Raw genomic sequence first — 21,460 nt, 5'->3', positions numbered from 1 at the left:
ATTTCTTTCCCAGGGTGTTTTCCTGGATAATGAGAAGATTCTAAAATCAAATAAGGCTTTTGAACAGTGAAGATGTTTGCACTGTTCTCTTGAAGAATCCTATAGATTTATAGTGATCCTAAGAGGTGTCTCATATCCACTATATTAACTAGCCTTTTAGAAGCTTATGAACATTGTAGCTTTTATTGATCCCAGGGAATTGTACCCAACAATAAGCAATAAAAGTCGATGGTAACTTTCTTCCCATATAGGGGTGTGCAGACCAATATTTTGAATTTACTGTAATTTTCTGGTAATGGATGGAAGACCTGAAAAAATTGTGGAGCCTTGCAGGGCACAGCTGTGCAGAGTGGCCTTTTTACCCAAGCTCACTGTAGGTCACAGGCTTTCCCAAGTAACAAGAAACATAGTTAAGTGGCAGGGCCGACGCGTGTATTTATCACAGGCCTTCATCAGTCTCTTTGGAAGGAAAAGGGAGAATCACAAAACTTGTCCACAGTGACCTTAATTTTCTAGTCCTGAAGGACTCCTAAAGTGTACTGTCTTAAAGGCAATTCAGATGTTAAATATCCAACATTTGTATATGATCTCCTTCTGCTAAAAGAATTTTTTTGTCCTGATTAGTAACAGGGTGTGTGTTTTCACTGAAGCCTGCTTTGCCTGGAATCTTCCAACTGTTTGACAGAACTGTGCCCAGGTTCTACAGTCAGAGCGGAGGAGAGCGGCATCCTGAGCACTTGCTCCTTGGTCTTACCCGTTTCTCACTCGTGCCCCAACTGGCACATCTGATGTGAGTGTCACACTTCAGCCACTAGTCGTGGCTGACGTCTGGGAGGCTGGTGTGTTCAGAACTGTGCTACAGGCTTCACGCGTGTTCTCAGTCTTCTCCACACCCATGACATAAGTTATAATAGCCTCATTTTATAACTTAGAAGACTGAGTCTTAGAGATGTTAAAGAGATTTTTCAAGGATGTTTTCCAGCATTGACTTTTATTAGATATATATGAATCTCAATCCTGTTCATTTAATCACTATGAAGTATACAATGAGCTTAAATAAGAATTTCTGTTTAACACAAAGTTTGGTTGATCTAATATCCGTTTTCTTGTTTTACTTCTTTTGTTGCAAAGGGCTGTGGCTCCTCTAATTTGATCAAAACAAATTTCTTTCATTTCAAAGATGGCACACTTTTGCTTGAAAGAGACAGTATTTTGTTCCTTAAGAAAATGAGCACAGAAAATACTGTATGACTGTGGGCTGGAAGCTCCTAACCTTGAGGAAATAAACTCACCTCACTTAGTATATAGAAAGCACTCAATCAACTGGAGATATCATTAATACAAGCTACTCCTAGGGTTTGATCCCTGCTACTCAGGAAACTTTGCAGAAATGTGGAAACTCAAGAGGCAGATTTCCCTTATATCATACTGAATTGGAAGGAGGTATGTATATAAGTGGGAGATTCTCAAGCTTGATTTTTTGATAGCAAGGGTGTAACATGTTAGGAAGCATCAAAACCCTAGTAATTGGCTGGAAAGGAAGGTTGTTTCATTTGCTCGTTTACTTGGGGTTAACCAATAATTTGACTTGTTATGCTTTTCTATTTTAAAAGGTCTATGTTAAAAGTAACGTTTACAAAGCTTTGCTTCAAATAAAACCAGAGTCTATAAAAATACTTTAAGTGTGAAGTTTGCTTAGAAAAAGCTGCAAAGCTGTGTTGTAATACTCCTTTCTAAGAGTAATTGCCACTGTGTTATCAACTCTGAATGCAACTCAGTATAGCCTGCTTGGTGGGGGGCGGCGGACGGGTGTGTCCCTAATACAAATAGACCAAATCTTACTTGGTGATGAAAAGTAATTAAAACTGTTCTGGACTCAGACTGATGTGGATTCAAAGACAAGCTAAGCCATTTACCAGTTCTCTGACCTGTGTCACTACTTATTGGTCCGTGCCTTAGTTCTGCAAAATGAAAATAATAGTGAAAATTAAAGAAGATAATGTATGTCACCATGCAGTCAACATTAGGGACTGTGATTAGATGGATAAAGATGGGCTTAGTAAAGAAATACAATTCCCACCAATTGTGTAAAAAATTTAAAGTGGAAAAGGGGGTTGTGATTAATGATATTTAACTTTCATGCAAGAAAAACTTGAGGGGACTTCCTTTGTAGTCCAGTGGTTAAAACTTTTCTTCCAATGCAGGGGGTGAGGGTTCAAACTAAGATCCCATATGCCTTGTGGCCAAAAGGTCAAAGCATAATACAGAAGCTATATTGTAACAAATTCAATAAAGACTTAAAAAATGGTCCACGTTAAAAAAAATTTTTTTTTGAAGACCTGACCTTTGCTCTAATTTTACTTGCAAATCTCTCTCACATTCTCTCCCATCAGGGACCCTCTGGTCTAAATAAAATGGTTTTGCATCCCCTTATCCACATTCAGATTTCATGATTTAACTTTTGAATGGCCCTCTTCTTTCACCTCTGGATGGTGCCCTGCCCTTGGTAGTGGTTTAGTTGCCCAGACCTATCTGACTCTTTGAGGCCCCATGGACTGTAGCCCATCAGGCTTCTCTGTGCATGGGATTTCCCAGGCAGGAATACTGGAGTGTGTTGTCATTTCCTACTCCAAGGTATCTTTTCTATCCACAGATCGAACCCACATCTCCTGCGTCTCCTACACTGAAGATGGATTCTCTAACTCACTTAGCTCCTAAATGTTCTAAACTTTCCCAGAAGTTAAGCACTTCTTTTCAGCTCCCATAGATCCTAGACACACATTTCTCTCTTGAATCTGCCCCTCCTCTCTTTCCCCACTGTCTCTTTCTTGGTCCTGCCACTGAGCTTTGCTTCCTGGATAAATGAATAAGCCTCTGAGTTACTTTCCTGTGTAACTCATTTACCCCCTGTTACCAGAGCGATCCTTTTAGACATGTAAATTTAACCATCTTATTCTACTTAAAATGTTGTGTGAATTCCCCGTTGCCTGTAGGGTAAAGACAGACTCGCCTAAAATCCCTTGGTTTTCCCTGTGCCTGCCTCCGTATTCGTGTCTTGTTATTTTTTTCTTTCTACCTTCTGTCCTGGCCTTTCCAAGTTTACTGAGAGCTATATGCTGTTTCACTCCACCCTGCTTTGCTGCATCCATTCGCTCTTCTGGAATGCCCCTTTCCTCGCCCACTCCTGAGGCTGCCTAGCCAACTCCCAGACGCCTCTGAAGAAAGGCCAGGCTTAAGTATTGCGTCACTTGGGAATATTTGATTCGCAAGGAGCAGAAACAGCAAGTTAAACTGGTTTAAACAATGAAGGGACTTGATTGGCTCCCGTAACTGAGAAATTCAGGTAGAGGCAAGACTGGATCCATTAATTCAAGGAAATCACCCGAGACCCAGTTTCTACCTGTCTTTCTTCTCTGTCACCTTCTACCCTGCAGCTGCTGTTAGAGTTTTGGGATTAGCGCTCCTCCTTTCTTGCTAGCTCTCTTGGAAAAGGGAAGGAGTTCTTTTCCAGGAGCCCAGAGCACACATTATTTGGCGTCTTATTTTCCCAGATTGAATCAGATGCTATCTTTGAACCAATTACTTTGGCCCAAATGCTGAACTTTGCCATCAGTTTAACCTAACCTGAGCTAAGCCTGGCGGTCAAGAATAGTGTCAGTTCCACCAGATTTTGTTTTTATTAATGATGGGAAACATGACTGGGCAAGAAACCATCTTGAATCTCCTTAAAGAAAACTGATCACCCCCCTCCCTTGGTACTACTGCATATTTTGGAAAAAAAAAAAGCTCTGTTCCAGGTTTTTCCACACTATATTCTAAAGCAAGCCAAGTCCTTTAACCCCCGCACTTGCCTCATCAGTCCTTACTAAAAAGTGTTCAATGGATAAAAGAAAAACCAAAAAATATTTTGCTTGCTTTAATCCCCACATGTGTCCCTTGTTTTCACCTTTGGCAGAAGATTTTGCCTTCTGTTTGTGAAATTACAGGACTCTAAGTAAATTGCTTCAGTATTCCTTTGTTGTTTAAAAGGTATCTGTTCTTACCTATACTTTTCTTCCTTTTAAAAGGAAAAACTGCCCTCTTTTTAAAAAACATTTTATTTATTTATTTTTTATTAAAGCCAACCCTCTCTGTTTATGTACTCATTCAGCCACCCCACCCCCCCACCCCCCCCACCCCCCCCCCATTGCTCACATTATCATTTTGACCTGCTTTCTGGCACTTTCCCCTTGGAATGTAGGAGAAAACTGTGGCTAATAATGCAGGTTCAGATTTTGCGTCCACCATCTCCTGGCTTTGCAGTCCTGGGCAATCACTCATCTCTGGACACTTCATGGGAAGGCTGGAGTGTTGCATCAAGCAGCCAAGTGAATTTGTTAGGAAATTTGTAGACTCCATTTTTTATAGTATCTTACAAAACCCAAAGAGCCAGACACCCATATTGTGACTGAGGAACTTGTATATGGAAAGGTGTAGGAGGTGAATGCCAAGTCTTGAGGACCATGTTGATTTCAGTTCAAGGCAGAAAAAGCTAACTCAGAAAGGAAGGCAATAGCTACATGTGTTTTGTCAGAGAAAGTGAGCATGTGGTTGTGATCAAGTAAAATTTACACGAAAACCAAGCAAGCATTTTAGTGTGCCTTTTATGGTTTATTTTGTTGAACTTTACTGCCACAAATAAATATGTTAAAGTGCACTATGGTTATAGATACAGAAATAGAATGAAGTAAAACCTGCAAGAAAGCAAAATCCTTGAAGATTCTCCACCCAACTCCCATTCTCACTGTGAGAGAGATTTCAGTGGTATTTTACAGGTTGGATGGTTTAAAAGTCCAGGCATCTCTGTAGATTTCTACCTGCTGCTTTTCCAGCTTTATTCTACAGTTTGTTTGCAGAGAGCTGTGTACTTTATGAGCAATTCACTGGATTATTCAAGGGTGGTATGAACGTGAGCCACTTCTGAGTAGAACTCAGTTTCAGAACCAAGCCTTTCATGTAAGATCTGGTTCTGTGGTGTGGTGTGTATTCTTCTGTCCCCTGCTTCTGCCTTCACAAGTAATTCTCAGAAATGGACGTCAGAAAAATGGGGCTGAAAACCTTCCTTTAAAAGAGCCAATCCCTGGCTGAGCCTATACCCCTAGTTAAATTTACACCCCATTGAGTAGGAAAAGTTCCACTTGGGGCACCTTCCTTGCCCAACTGTGCTTCCCACTTGGAAGGGAAATAACAATAAACCCCTCAAACTTCCCTACTATAATGACAGCTAGAAAAGTAGTATTCCATTAAAAAAAAAAAATTCAACTAATGTGCCCTTAAGGGTACTTAGAAGTGCCAACCTCATGAAACAACATATACAAACAACTCTCTCTCCATCTGCAGGGTGGTGTTCAGACATCGATATTTGTCAGAACTCCCTGGGTGACACTGATGGGTAGCCAGGCTGCATTCAGAACCACTGCTTGAGCTGAGTTATCTCATCCCCTTTTATTTTCTCTCCCCTGTTACCATTTACTCATTCAAATTATACTGCATACTCTTGCACCTGGTGATATCTCTTTTGTCCTGTCTATGTGTGTTTCCCCAAGTAGCTTTTGAATCTGTTTTGTTTTCTCCTTAGGTGTCCCTAACAGTGCCTGATACACTGCCTTGCACATCTTGGCTCTTTAAACTGTCTCCCTAAATTAATGGTTTGTCTGTCAGTGCTGAGTAGTTGAAGTCACCCTTGATGACAGGGTGAGGCCACTGATGACTAATTAAGGGAAGATGATACGGAGGAGTATGGGAACTTTAAATCTAATGGTTTCTGGAAAATAGTGAGGAAGTGGTGCCTGCTGGCTATCAGGGTTCTATTTGTTTGCAGGATTTGGCTTTTCTGTTAGGGGTGGGGGGGGAGGGTGGGTTACCGAATTCCAAATCCTCTTCCCTTTCTTTTGGAGGACCTCCCGGGGTGTGAAGCCTGGTGGAGCTGGCCCCACCTCCTACTGTGCTCCGGAAGGGAACCGATGTTTCCTTGTTCCTGCCCCCTGGGCAGTTAGGGCAGGGCTCCAGGTGTATCACGCGGATACCCACCAAGAATGGGACACTCATGGGGAGTGCCTGCCCCAGTGCTGAGGGGAAGGTGCTGGGACCTGTCAAATCCTTCCCAGAGGGAAGCTGAGCTGAGCTTTGAGCAGTGGAGGTGTCCTAAGGGGGCTGTTCCCCAGAGGTCGTCATGTTCTCTGGGGGTTCATTTCCTAGTTCCTGCCCATTTTCGGACCTTGTCTGTGAAGCCGTCTTGTGTGAGAGCTGGTATCTACCCAGTAGTGTTTTTGCTTGCTAGCTTCTTTCAGTTTGTGTGGTTTGAGGGTTTGCATAGGTTAGCACATCATTTCACAGCATGTACCACTGTAGCAAACTTCTCCCCACTTGTAGGTTTGAAGTGGCCCTGTATGGATACTTATATGTGTATGTGCCACTTCTTTTTCTGTCTGTCCTCTCTGCTCCTATCTCCTCCAGGCCATGGTTTTACATACCATCTTATACATTAATCATTTCAAAGTCTATTTCCAGCCCTGATCTGTTTCCTGAACCCCAGGTTCATTTGTCCAACCACCTGTTTGGAAGTTTCTCCTTGTTGTTCTCACAGACATCTTGAATGTGACATATCCAGACTGAAATACTCCTCCCTCAAACTCTACTTGATCAGGCCAAGAACTTTGACCTTTTCTGGCTTTCTCTTCCACCTTCCACAGGCCAGTTCTTTCGTAACTTCTATAAAAACATATCTCAAACCTGGCTCTGACCATCTTCACTGATGGTCCAAGTCACAGTCTTCTCTCATTTAGACTATTCTATAACCTTCGAAAGTACTGGATTAAATATGACCTTATAGTAAGCTTAGACTATTTTGGTATTTATTAATTCATACCTTCCATGCTCTTAGATGTCCCTAACTTCCAGAGACTGGTACCTCCTGTTAAATCAGCAGCAGCATTAGATTAGAAATAAAGTGCACAGTAAATGTAATGCACTTGAATCATCCAAAACCATCCCCACTGACACCCAGTCCATGGAAAAATTATCTTCCCCAAAATCAGTTGCTGGTGCCAAAAGGGTAGGGACCACTTCTCTAAAATACACACATACACACACAGAGTTTTTCTTTCTCTCTACTTCTCTCTCCTCCTTTTAGAGAACTTTAAAAATTTTTTTGAAATTATTTGAGATTTGTAGAAAAGTTTCAAGATGATTGAATTAACCATCTTGTTAATTAACCATCTTGTTAATCTAGTTTCCACTAGTGTTAACATCTTATGTAACCTTAATGCACTTGTCGAAATTATGAAATTGACATTTATACATTACTATTAACTAAACTACACACTTTATTTGGCTATCACCAGGTTTTCCACTAGTGTTCTTTTTAATGAGTCAAAATCCAGTCTAGGATCCAACATTGCATTTAGTCATTGTTTCTCCTGCGTCTTCTCTGATCTGTGACAGTTTCCCAGTTTTCCTTGTTTTTCACAACCCTGACAGTTTTGAAGATGTCTATAGATGACCCTAAGTTTGGGTTTCCCTGGTGCTTTTTTTTTTCTTTCCCAGAGTGAAACTGGAGCTCAGGATTTTGGGAGAGAATGCCACAGAGGTGAAGTCCTTCCCATCACATCATATCAGGGGCACATGATATCTATGCTTGTCATTGGTATCATTAACGTTGGTTGGTTCAGATGGTGTTTGTCAGGTTTCTCCACTGAGGAGTTGCTGCTTTTCCCTTTCCCTCCTTTCTGCTTGGAAGGGAATCACCAAGTCCAGGGCTTCCCAGGTGGTGCTAGTGGTGGTCAAAGAACCCACCTGCCAGTGCAGGAGATGTCAGAGACACTAATGCTAGTTCGATCCCTGGGTCAGGAAGATCCCCTGGAGGAGGGCATGGCAACCCACTCCAGTATTCTTGCCTGGAGAATCCCATGGACAGAGGAGCCTGGTGGGCTACAGTCCATGGGGTCCCAAAGAGTCAGACTCGACTGAGTGACTTAGCAGGCATGCACTAAGTACAGCCCCTTTCCAGGGGAAGAGAATGAAGCCCCACCTCTTGAAGGAGGGGATATCTTATTTGTAACACTATCTGTGGACATCTCCTTTCTTTTTTAAATCATAGCTGGCCTATCAGTTAAAAAAAATAGTTCAAAGATTTCATGGCAGATATAACCATGTTCTTTTATTTGTGTTTGAAGAGCTATTAAACAGTTCAGAAATAGTATATTTTTAAAGTTGCCATTGTGGATATTGCATACATATTAAACATTGCAGCTATTTCTCAGTTGTCTTTATGAATAAGACAAGTTGTTTTCTCTGTTTGAGGCCAAGGTTGGCCGAAAGGAAAAGGAAAGGAAAAGAATCACCTATTATGCTTTCTCTTCTTTCTGGACTCACAGAAATTCTCTTCATGAACCTGAGGAACTTGTGTGTCCTCAGTCTTATCAAGAGATCACAAAATGATCAACAAAGCACTTAGGCCGATTAACTTTTCTTCATCTTTATTTTTAGTGTATGTACACTGAAAATATTTTTGCCAGTTAAAATTTATAGAAAAGGAGGCAAAGAAGATCATAATATTAAGCAAATAATGATATAAAGTGATTCTAAAAAATATTAGAAGTCACTGAAAAATCAACATTGATGAAAATAATTTTAAAATTCTAATATTCTTAAGTATACTCATATGCATTTCTTTAGCCTATGATGATTAATAATCACACTTTTTAGTTCAGATGGATGTTTCTTGCCCTTTTTTCTCTCTCTGCCCTCTTCCCTTCTCTGTTCTTATGCTAAATTTTTAACACAGGTTCCCCATATACTCAGCACAAGCTTTGGTTTATGGCTGGTACTAAAAGGTAGCATAATGGTAAAGAATCTGCCTGCCACTGCAGGAGATGCAGTTTCCATCCCTAGAATTAGAAGATCCCCTGGAGTAGGAAATGGCTACTCACTCCAGTATTCATGCCTGAAAAATTCCATGGACAGACGAGCCTGGTGGGCTACAGTCCACGGAGTCACCAAGAGTCAGAAACGACTGAGCACACACACACACGTGCATGGCACTAATACCGTCCTTCTCCAGGCAAGGATACTGGAGTGGGTTGCCATTTCCTTCTCCAGGGGGTCTTCCCAACCCAGGGATCAGCCTGGGTCTCCTGCATTGCAGGCAGATTCTTTACTGTCTGAGCCACCGGGGAAGCCCAATACCATATGTCTTACCTAATTATATAAGTGTGTGTTAGTAACCTTGTCCTGACACTAGGAGAATAAGATGAGGACACACACGCAGTCTCACGGGGGTTGGAGCAGTAAGTGCCTATTGTTGCTCATTTGCATCCAACCAGTTCAGGTTCATCAGCATATGGTCCCGCGAGGCAGGGCCACAGCCCCTCCTGACTCCATCTGCAATATCTCAGTCATCCTGGTATTTGCAGCTTTTGCAGCCATTGTTCACAAGGTCTTGGCCACAGCACATTCATTTCTCTCACTTTATTACTGTCACATCTGATTCCAATTTGCTACCAAATTGAGTTTCCAGTTCCGCGCCTGACATTCAAGTCGTCAGGTGGATTAGCTCCTCAGCTTGGTTAGCGTGGACCCTGAGGGTCAGTGGACAGTGGCCTATTAAATGTCCCCTGCCCCTCTGCCTGCAACCTCGGCTGCTGTCCCGGGAGCGGCAGTGCGGGGCTTCCCACTGTGACCTTTCTTCTTGTTTAGAACTCATAATTCTAGAGCTGTTGGAAAGACTTTCTGATTAAAAGCAGAATTGGCTTTGTATCCCTTATCTTGCAATTTCAGCAGTTTGTTTTTTTTTCTCAGAGCAAAGCAGCCAGCTTTCAGTTGGGTCATTTGGTGGAATATGATTGATTGAACTATTTGGGGATCATTTATTTGGCCCTTCCCCTCTTATCTTCTGAGTGATCTGTTTACCTACAGACTTGAAACAACATCTGACTTCTTTTCTGTTATTAATGATAACACCTCAGGTACCCCTCCTTTTCTTTTAAAGCTGCTGTCAGATGAGCTTACTAAACAGAAGTATTTATTTGTTTAATTAAGCTCTAGGCCTTTTGCTGTAAGTAGGTCTCAGGGATTTCTTTCTCTTTATTTATGGAAGCATAGTTGCTTTGCCATAGTGTGTCGACTTTAGGTGTACTGCACAGTGATTCAGTTATATGTATGTATTCCTTTTCAGATCAGTAATTTCTTTTTAAAAGAAACTCTCTGGTGAATGATTACTTCCAGGGAGTTCTTTTTTCTTTCTCTTTTTAACCTAAATACAAAACAGATTTCTCAGTGCTTGTCATAACCCAAGACACATGTATAGAAAATTATTCATTGGTGGTTCTATTTACATTTCAGTTTCCAAAGAAAACTGTCTTGGTCAGAGATGTTTCTCTCCTCATTAGAGGCTTTAGTAAATAAAGGTGCATTTATGTTTTGGAATCAGGGGGCTAAGTTCAGCAAACACTATAATTTCTTGGGGCTAATGAACGATTAAAGAAAAACTCAAAGCAACAAAAAGCATTCCACCGCTGAACCCTGCAGTGCTCGAAAAGAAAATGGTTAGCTATTGGGAAAAGGGAGAAAATACTCTGTCCCTAAAAAGTTTTTTTTTTTCTTGCAATTAATCATCCGATTATTATAACTCTATATCAAAATATATTTCCCTGTTAATAAGAGAGTAAAGTAATAACTTTGATTAAGTTCTGTTTAAGGCAGGATCCTCCTCTGGGCTGCTACTCTCAAGTCCTTTTTTTATTTTTTTGGTAAGCTGTGTTGAAGTAAATTGCATGGTTTAGAAGTAAGATGGGAGGCCACAGGCCATGACAAACATTTAAGGATCCAATAAAAACAGGGAGCAGGAAAGGTGAGTTTGAAGCTGAAGGGGAAGCACCTTTCAGAAAATGATGTTTGAACTCCAGGTGGGCAAAAAAATAAATGATAATTATGGGAATGGAGGCCCAAATTTAGGCAAGCCTTTCAAATTTTGAGTTAAAATAGCCAGATGACTCATTGCTTCCTATTCTTTAGTTATCGTCATCAAATAATCATTCTCAAATGCCCAGGCCTCTGAAAGCTCCATTAGTGGGTGGAAGTATTTCTGTATCCCTTTTTATTGGTTTGTTTGGCTTGTTTGCTGGGTTGTTTTGTTTTGTTTTCCCATAGACACTCCATAGAAATGTAGATAATGATCTTAATTTGAGATAAGTGTGAGAGCATCCTTTGAAACTATAAAGCAATCTATTAATTGTTGTTGCTGTCTGGTTACCTTTTTAGAGGTTCATTAACCTACTTTAAAAAATACCCTAAATCATAAGTCACATTTGCTTTAAGAAATAACACCAGCAGGAAGCCTTTTGCTGTGTTTCTTTTTAAAATTATGATCTTCGGTAGACACGTTTTGCCTGAGTTTATTTCTGTTGGGGGCAAATAGTCTGATTTACCTCCCTTTTCATTTCACCTTTCACTTAATTATAATCCTGCAGAATTTCCCCTCCTCCTTCTATTTCCTCTTTGGTTAAGTTCTTTGTTTTCTCAGATTTCCCTTACCCTCAATTATAGTGTCACGTAGCTCAACTCAGTATTTGACTGTCATTGCTTTGGAAGGATTGATGTCTTTTCTACTCTGGAATTTAGGTAATCTGTGTTTGAACCTTAAACACAGTGTGTAAAAGGAATAATGTAAGAAGGGATTCAGTATAAAATAATTGCACTAAAATCTCTTCAGTATAGAAAATGCAAAATCAAGCATAACAAGGAAGATATATTTTATGTTACCTGTTTGGTGTCCTAATAGTCTAAGGTTAAGGCAGCATCTCATATACATGTTTTGTTTTTTCTTTTGCAGAAGGAGCTGAGTCTCCCCAGAAGAGGAAGTCTGTAAGTAGAATAATTTAGTTTCCTTATTGATTCATTGGTATTTTGGGATACAGTGTGTAATGTCATTATTCTCTGACTTGTTAGATTTTCAGTGGCAATCAAAAGATTAGTAATAATCAACTGAATTAGGAAAAGACAAAACTTTGCACTTATTTACAAATGTCAGAATTAATGATTTCAAAATAACTTGAAGAAAATTTCCAGGGTTTGTTCCTCACGCATACTGTCAGCCAAAATGCATTATTCCTGGGATAATCTTGAATTTAAAAATTCTGTTATGTAATCAAGCAAAAACATTATTTGGTCTGCAGATAGTTTAAATTGATCTGACTAAAGAATTAGTGCTTTTCTACATGATCTAGAATTCCATGATTGTTCTTTATACTATGACTTTTTGCAGAGTAAATGATATACTTTTGCCTTTGAATTGATGAAGACTTTGCATTAGCTAACCTTTCTACTAGATCTAGAGCTTAACTAAGTTGATTCCTGTAATGCTCTTATATTAAAATAGCAAATTTGCAAAAACATTGACTTGATTTCTTTATTATGTGTTTCAGCCTTTTCTTTTTAAGGCTAATTGTATATTTGTACAAATCATAGTTTTTTTCATTAACGAGTTGTGGAATAAAATTAATTGCCTTTAATAATGCACTAAGGTTGATTTACTCTCAACTAGTACTGTGTAAGGGCTGGTCTAGAAGTATTTGGATTTGGTGTCTGATTTATGTTGAATTTAGTGGATGGGGCAGTGTCCTTTTAAAAAAAAATAAGTATAACATTTAAGATAAATTTATGCAAATCCCAACTTGGAGAATTAGAAAAGTATGTAGTGACTGTTGAAAGAGTTCATTCTTTTGACTAAGTTTTGAAAATTTCAGTCTTTGCATCTAGGAACCAAAACTTCATCAATTGAGAACTTTTCAATACTATCCATTTTGATCTCTACTTTTTTAGTTGCCAGGAGGATACTGGATCATTATTCTTGGAGAATATGCCTGAATAAATTTTCACTGGCTCCCAGCTTATATCTCTGGATGCTACAGGTTGATGGCCTAATAGTTTATCATAAGAAATGTCCTTAGAATCAAAAACCTCCATTCTTCTGCATAATGATTAGGACTCTTCTGCCTAGACTGGTAGAAGTTCAAACTTTTTGATATTTTCCATCATAATGAGAAATAAAGAACTAGAAAAACAGAAATATCTACATAAGATATATTTATAGATAAAAATCTCTTTCTGTCATAATTTTTTTAACCCTTAAAGTATCTTAGGCTTGTCTTTTATGCTTTATTTAAAAACTTTAGAAATCTAGTCAAATCTTCCTTTTAGCCTTTATAAAGGTGGTACTTTTTTTTTCTGTTAGTACGTTTCCTATAAATTATTATGATGATAATGTTAATTAACAAAGTAGATTCTTCATGCTTATTGAAAGGCCATATCTCCTTTTGCACTTGTATAAATCTCAAATCTGATTATATTAGCTGATAGCCATCAGATGGTGGGAGAAATACATAGGAAAATATTTAAATTTCTTTGCTTAAGAGAACGGAATCTTTAACAGAAAAAAAAAAAAAGAATGATGACATTAGTTTGTTTGGATTACATGCTTTGAATACTTAGTAAGAGAAAGATAAAATTATATATAAGTCAATTAAAAATCCCCTCCTAATAGAAATCAGCTGGTCTATTGATCAAATTATGTGAATAAAGCATCATATGTATATCAACATAAATCTACCGTTTTTTTAGTGAACTTTGAAAAAATTAACACTTGCAAGTAAAGCAAATAAGAAATAAACATTCTATTTTTTTATTTTCTATTAAATACAAGTGTTCCTCAAAAATTAATGACATGACATAGATGTTCTGGGATATAATGCCACTCTGAGTTTTCAATACAAATCTAATGAAGACAAGTACATGTGTGTTTTTCTTAGGTATTGGTGCTAGCCCACATCATGGTACTTGATCATTAAACCTGTTAACATTTCCTCAGTTTATTTACTGTACAATTTACTGCACAAATGCTTTCAAGTCTTTTATTACTTCTCCCAGAAAGATTGAGGATTTCATCCTGCTCTTCTGTTGAGTTGTCTTTCTGTGTCAACAGCGAGCAACTATGCAGTGGGATGTATTCCATGTTGTCTGTGGTCCCTGAGCATGTGATTGAACTTTTCAGAGGGCATGTACCTTCAGAAAAGCTGTCTTTTGAAAGAAGGCACTTGGTTTTGTTACATCTGCAACTTCTAATTTGTGTGCATGGAAGGATAATATTTTTAAAATGCATTTCCATCATTCAGACACATAGATTTATCAGATTTTTAAAAGTTTAGTATTGTTTTAAGTAAGCTTATAGATATTGCTTGTCTGGAATCAAGTGATCAAAACATATGTGTGATATAAAGCATATATATGTATATATAATATAAAAGTTAAAGCTTTTACAAATAAAAGAACATAGAAAGTAGGCTTTTCTTTTTATTACTAATTGAAAAGGACAAAAAAGCAAACTATATTGTCTAGAAAAAAAGGAATACAGATTGCCAATAATGTGTAATTCACATTTTCTCCAGGACTAACTTGAAGTCTGTGTTTCTCATGTGTTTTAAAAGATTGTGAAGACAATGATTGGAACTTTTCTGTTTTTAACAGTGCAAATGTCATCAGAAAGAGAGGTTAAGGGAAATTGTTTCTAGACCTGATGTTACTTAATAGCCAAGTGAGCCCAGACCAGTTTTCCAGAAGTTCTTCCAGCCCTTTACTGACTTCAAGACCCCAAATCCCCTCTCTATTCTGGCTCCCCGTAGGGTAGATTTTAGCTAGTTGTCTTCTTCTTACAAGGAGTAGCCATTTCCCCAGATTCTTCTAGATCATTCCTTCTCTTTGTCCTTGGAACAGAAGTTGCCATACTCTCTGCTCCCTTTCCTCTTAGCGATTTATCAAAAGCTATATATCCTATCATGAGATAGTCATGCAATGAAATACTATACACCCAACAGGATGACTAAACTAGAGCAAATTCCAGATTCAAGATGTTAACAGCATTTAAGTTGTAAAATTTCCAAAAACAGCGAATCTAAACTGTCCATATTTATTAAAAGGTTAATAGTCTGGTGGGTCCCTTAACTAGTCTTTTGAATGTGAGTCCTAAAACGACAATGCTGAGTGATAAAACTCCCTGTGTGGTGTTTGTTTTCAGACAGGGAAAGTGGGAAAAGGGTAAAAGTCCAAGGTGTGAGCTGATGGGTAGTTCAGGGCAAAATCACGGTCCCCTTTAATTGTAAAGGACCCATCATATTTTGTTAATTGATCAAATAAATAGCCCTACAGGATAAAGGGCTTCTTTTTTTCATGGAATTCCCTGGAGAGAGGAGCAGGCTCTCTGCAGTTACCACTTTATTTTTGTTGAAACAGCAACTGACACTTGGTGAGTTAGTTTCTTGGCTTTATGTTCTTTTGGCCCCACACATCTAGCAGTAGAAACTCAAAGCAGAAAGCGGCTCCTCCTGTGCACACAAGACCTGGAATAGTATGTTTCCTGCATGCTGAGGAATTGCTGGGAGGATTGAAATTACTGAAAGCAACTGAAGTGTCTTCTTGGCTTAGTTTTAATTTCTTGATCTAGCAACGACACTATTCTCTCCATAGAGTTTTGTCCCTTCTCCATTCCTCCTCTCCTTTCATTGTTATTCTGAGATGGCTGAAGTCTAGTAGGATTGGTCGTGGAATAAATAGGGCAAGGTGCTGTTGGCATAACATCATTTCAGGTCTGCTAGGAAATTCATTTTCCTGTCCACAAAGAAGACAGACGTCTTAAACACACTTATCATAGTGCCAGACATCCATCCAGTTGGATCTGAAAAAACTGAAATTCATTCAGTTGGATCTTAAAGGTGTTTTCTCTCTGGAGGGGTCTCACTGAAATGAACATTCCTTTGGGCAGGGTGTCTCTGAGCTGTGTTTAGCACAGCAGAAGATGAGTCGTTAATGGGATGCTTCTGGTGGCCTGATGAGGGACAAAACTAGATAGGGGAGGTGCTGTCAAGAACCATTTTGCAACATGTTAAAAAGTACGTGAAAAAGGTGATAAGCTTATTTCACGTTTTTCCCATGTTGTATCTCTTGGGCAGGGGCAGGAAAGGATGTTTAGAGATAGAAGACCAGAGTGAGCAGCAGAGAGAGAGAGTGTGTTATTAGAGAGGTTAGGACAACAGAGGCAAAAGACCCTGAAAGTTATTGGAAGCTTCTGGAGGGAGCTGGGCCTATTGGACTTAGAAGACAGGTTGTCTCACAGTAGATAGGTTGAACTGGGTGCACTGGATTAGGACACAGTAGGTCCCCTACATATGAATGAATTCTAGTCTGAGAGCATGTTCGTAAGTTTGTTTGTTCCTAAGTCCAACAAAATTAGCCTAGGTACCCAACTAACACATTTGGCCATATAGTACCACACTGGAATAGGTTTATAATAGTTTTCACACAAATACATGAAAATACATGAAAAAACAAACACACAAAAATAAAGAATACATTTTTAATTTTACAGTATACTACCTCGAAAAGTACAACAGCTGACACACAGGGGCACTTTCACATTTTTGAAAGTTCACAAATTAAAGGTTCATGTTTAGGGCACTTGCTTTATTTCTTAGATTGAAATTCCTTATTTTGAAGTGCCCTTCTATATAATTGGATAGACTCAGGTTGATGTCATTGGCATATGTAGGTCTGTGTATTTTTTAAAAAGAAGACTTATATTCAGGCCAGTTGTATTTCAGCCAGAACATACTGCCCTGACGAGCTGTTAGGAAAAGTAGTTTGAGTAAAATGAGGTTATTTCTAGAATGCAAGGAGAGGGAATCACCCTGATTTTACAACTGAGTTGAATTAGATTTATGAGATTTTCAACAAGGTGAAGGCAAGATTTTCTGAGAGGAAAAGGGCTTAATTCAAGCAAAATGAAGGGCATGTAAACAGTATTTGGATAAGTTTTAAAATGAATTTAGTTTTCCTCTTAGTACTTTCTTCCCTCCCACCCCCACAAATATGGAAGCAAAAATTCAAAATAACTATTGTTGAAGCCGATTGGAAGTCCAGTGTCATTTTGAATGTTAGAAACCCAGAAACAAAATGAAGAAAAAATTGAGTGTTGCATCTGAATTAGCATTTAAAGTGGCATGTTTATATAAAAAGAGAATGGTGTAATATATCCTGAGAGTAAAGAGAGGATTTCAGACTGTGAAAGAATGTCAATTGCATTTATGTATTCATCGAATAGCCAGTTTTGGTATTTGGTATGTATTTGCAGCATCCCTTATCATGCCTGCATTTATCTTCTATGAGGGGGTTGGGGGACGAGACTTGGGAGATAGAAACAATGCAGGATTGATCTTCCCACCTTTGCAAAATTATTAGGAAAACCTTAGCTTTGCTCCAGGAGAGGGAGAGTTGGGTCATCTAGGGAGGTTTATCAAAATACGGAGGTTTATCAAAATACATGTGCACATTTCCAAACACACTTGGGGGTGCAAATCGAAACCTGTGTGTATGTGTGTTGGGTGCTGAGAAAGGGAGAGTGGGGGACTTGTGACCTTTCAGCCCATTCTCTGGGTCAATCTAAAATGCCACCCTTGGCTAAGAACTGCTGTTCTTAGGGGAGCTGCAGGGTACGCGGCATGCAGAGTGAGCTTCTGGATGTCCAAAGGCATGAAGGTGAGTTCTCTTTCAAATTTACTAGGATGATTTTTTAGCAAGCCTGAATCAGACAGGAATTTGGAGACTTTTTGGTGAACATTTCTTTTCAGCGTGGGCTTCCCTTGTGGCTCAGCTGGTAAAGAATCCTCCTGCAATACAGGAGACCTAGGTTTGATCCCTGGGTTGGGAAGATCTCCTGGAGAAGGGAAAGACTATCCACTGCAGTATTCTGGCCTGGAGAAGTCCATGGACTATATATATATATATAGTCCATGGGGTTGTAAAGAGTTGGATACGACTGCGCAACTTTCACTTCGCTTTACTTTTTAGCAAGCCTTACTGAAGAAGGTGGCCCACTGGTGGATGCGTGGCTGTGGTCTCTTCCTAAAAGCCACCTTTTTGGGTCTTTTATTCAGTAGGCATTTCAGAGCCACACTGCCTGGATTCAATCCTACCTCTGCCATTTAACCAGCCTATGACCTGCAGAAGGTTATTTCATCTCTGTGTGTCTTTATTTCCTCATTTGTAAAAGCATGTATCCTATATCCACGTATCCTGGAACGTTTTGAGGATTAAATTAATAAACATTTGTAAAATGTTCATAACAGTACCTGACACGCAGTAAGCTCTGTGTGTTTCGTTAAACATAAAGGGGATGAAACCTTCTACCCCAGCCCTCCCATCACTTCTTTCTGTCCTGTTGAGTTAAACAAAGGACTGCCAAGTAAACTGAAGAAGTTCCCTTGAAGCCAGATCATTTGAGTAGCACTTTCTAGAGGGTGACAGTGTATACCAACACTTCTGTCAACAGAGGGTATTAGAGAGGGCAGCCGGCCATGTACTCTTGGGTAGATTTTCCCCTTGTTTCCCTCCATGGTCTACCCCTCATATCAGGAGATTTCTAGGTGTGTGAAGGAGACAGTCCCCACACATGTTCTGGCTCTGTAGCATCAAGCTGTGAGGGAACTCCCTGTGCTCAGGGGGTGGCCTGTCTTCCGGAATAATCCATCACTTGACACCTGCCCATCCTTCTCAGCGTGGTATTCAGGTTACCTCTCCTAACTGTGTTTTGAGACAGATATTGAGGAAAATGAAGTGGGATATTGTAGATGTACATGCAGAAAAGTTTAATCATAGGATTTCGGAGCTGGAAGACACCTTAACAGAAAACTGCTTTTAAATACCATTGTTTGATAAGTGAGGGACCAGCAACTCAGAGGACATGAGATTTGCGTGTTGAGGTTGCTTCTTGACCATGGCCAGAATTTAGGGTTCCCACCCACCCCGGACTGGAAAGCAACCTTTCCTTCTTTAGGGAAATACATTTGAGTTAGAAAGAGATGATGAGCAAGGGTGTGGATGCACTCTGTTCTGTGAAGATGTGAATTACAGAGTCTTCATCCACAGTGCGGGTCACATCAAAGGCAGATTTTTGACAGAGTACACTTGACTTCACTGTGCTTGTCATGGTTTCTTTGAACATTGTGGAGCGTGTAGTCTCAAACTGTTCTTAAATATGTGCGCATATAGCTGATTCGCTCTGTTGTAAAGCAGACCCTAACACAAAGTGGTGAAGCAGTTATACTCCATTAAAAAGAAGAGAGTTTACACCTAAAACTGCAACGGAAAGGAAAATGTTAAGTCACATACCAGCACTACCAGGATACGGAGTTAACTCAGACTAGTGATGCTACACTGGTGGGGTGTGGCAGTTCCCAAATGTCCATTATCCAAGGAGTTGTGTGAATGGGGCAGCTGAATTCTGTATTGTTCTCCTGACCCCGTTGCTGTAGTAAGTCGGGCCCTCTGTGGGGAACTATTGGTCGTATCCATTTGCGCGTATAGCATTTCTCTTTAGAATCACTGCATTTTCCTCTGCCATTCTGACTCGTGGGAATTAGACTTCCTGCTCTTTGACTCTTTGTGGCAAATGACTGTCAGACGTAAGTGGCTGGGTGAGAAATAGCTTAGGATTTCCCTCTCTGCTTTTCTGCAGTAAAGGCCTCAACCTCTGAGCCTTCTGGGGGTCATTTCTTTCATCTGAATACACAGGCCTTGTCTTTGAACATGCTTTTATATAAAGCCATCTCTTCTGGGATAAGGATGAGGACTTTTCCATGCTTCTGTGTTGGAACCTAAGACATGCCCGCAGAACATCCCAGGAGCTGTACACCTGTCTTTCCAGTGGCCTTCCGGGCTCTGCTTTACCTCTGACATCACCCAGGTAGCTTTTGATTCCTACCATAAGGAAATTGTATGCAGAGAGTTCCACAAATGCAATTGCATGAGAGGAAAGATTTATTCTGTAAATTTTATTGGCATGTGGAAATGGGTGCCCCGTCTGGAAAGGTAAATTTTGATTTTTTTTTAAAGCATAAAAATTCTAATGATAATAAATTTAAATAGGCCTAATATATTGAAGGAAAGGATTTTTAAATGCTTCTTTCCTAGAACTATAATCTTTTAAGAAATATTTGCCTATTTTGTAGATGCTTAGGTGAAAATGTTCTTCCTCTATTAGAATGTATTAATTTGGCCTAGGCATTATGCTTTTTATTGTGTGGGAAGAAATTATTTTTAATTTCTGCTGTGTCCTACAGATCAGTGAGACTAACCTTGGGGTGACAATAGCCCTGATTGCTTAACTCTTACTAAACCCTGATTTTCCAGTGCTGACTCTACTGTTATTGGTGGTGGTGTATGTGCTTTTACTTAGGAAGAGGTCTTTTGCATTTACTGGTGTTTTTCAAAAACTGAGGAGAGTGTTTTCATGGTACCCTCTGCATCCTTGTGTCATTGCTGTGGGACAAATGTTGTTCACTGCAGAGTCAGTGTGGACCGTCCCCCTGGGCTGACATCAGCTCTAGGGGAGGGCATGGTCTGCTCTCCTGGGCTCCCCTTGGCCTCTTGCTGAGAGGATTTGCTCTGTGCATGGCACATGAGTGAGTTCACCAGGGGTTTGATATTTCAGGTTGTAAGGCATAGTGTTTAGTATCTTAACAAATCAAGAATTGATTATCTTGGAGAATAAGCAGAAGTTTTTTTAAGTCTAGGATAAATTAAACGCTAAAACCAGTCCTAGTGGATTAAAGAAGCCTTTGGAAGCCCTGGAGTATATTTTGAAAATACACTTGACATCATATACTGAAATGAAATTAATAGATCAGTATATGGTTTTAAGTCTTAGGGGAACATTGGTGGTTTTTTTAGTGAGATTCTAAGGTATTACCAATTTGTATGTAAATGAAGTTGATTCTGGTAGAATCACAGGGAAAAATACTGTCATCAAAAAACATGTTACTTAATTTTTATCTTTGAGAATTCAAGTCACTTAGCTCTATCCCACTTTTTTTCTTTTTTGGCTGGAAGATGTTGGTTAGACCACATCCTTAAGACCACAGCAGGGGGTGGTGATGATGGTGGTGATCTGGGAAAATACTTAAAAGGGGAATTAAAGCAAACATAGTTTAGATTGTTACTCCTCAAGGCTCTGTGTAGTTTCTTTTCATCCATGGACCTTTTATTTACTGTTTAACATCACCTCGGCTGTTTTATGTTAAGTACCAGGAATTGTAAATTATAATTGTATTAAACCGCAGCAGAATTTAAAACAACACAATGAGACAGAACCACTTCCTGTCATGAAATCCCATGTAGCGTGAACCAATTTAGGCTTCCCTGGCTTCCCTGGTGGCTCAGTGGTGAAGAATCCATGGCCAAGGAAGAGACATGGGTTTGATCCCTGGATCAGGACGATCCCCTGGAGAAGGAAATGGCAACCCACTCCAGTATACTTGCCTGGGAAATTCCATGGGCAGAATGAGCCCGGCAGACTGCAGTCCATGAGGTTACAAGAGAT

General features: G+C 39.6%; 1 protein-coding gene across 1 annotated transcript in view; it reads left to right on the top strand.

Moving 5' to 3' along the window:
• LOC133046716 (microtubule-associated serine/threonine-protein kinase 4-like) overlaps positions 1 to 21,460 on the top strand; it is a 366,008-nt gene that overhangs the window by 59,021 nt on the left and 285,527 nt on the right. Inside the window, exon 2 of the mRNA XM_061129642.1 lies at positions 11,870 to 11,901. Coding sequence (XP_060985625.1) covers positions 11,870 to 11,901 — 32 coding nt within the window. The remainder of the gene's footprint in view (positions 1 to 11,869; positions 11,902 to 21,460) is intronic.

This window comes from Dama dama, chromosome 25, assembly GCF_033118175.1.
Source record: "Dama dama isolate Ldn47 chromosome 25, ASM3311817v1, whole genome shotgun sequence".
Lineage (NCBI taxonomy): Eukaryota > Metazoa > Chordata > Mammalia > Artiodactyla > Cervidae > Dama > Dama dama.
Note: the sequence above shows the minus strand (reverse complement) of the source record. Positions and strands in the feature narration are given on the sequence as shown.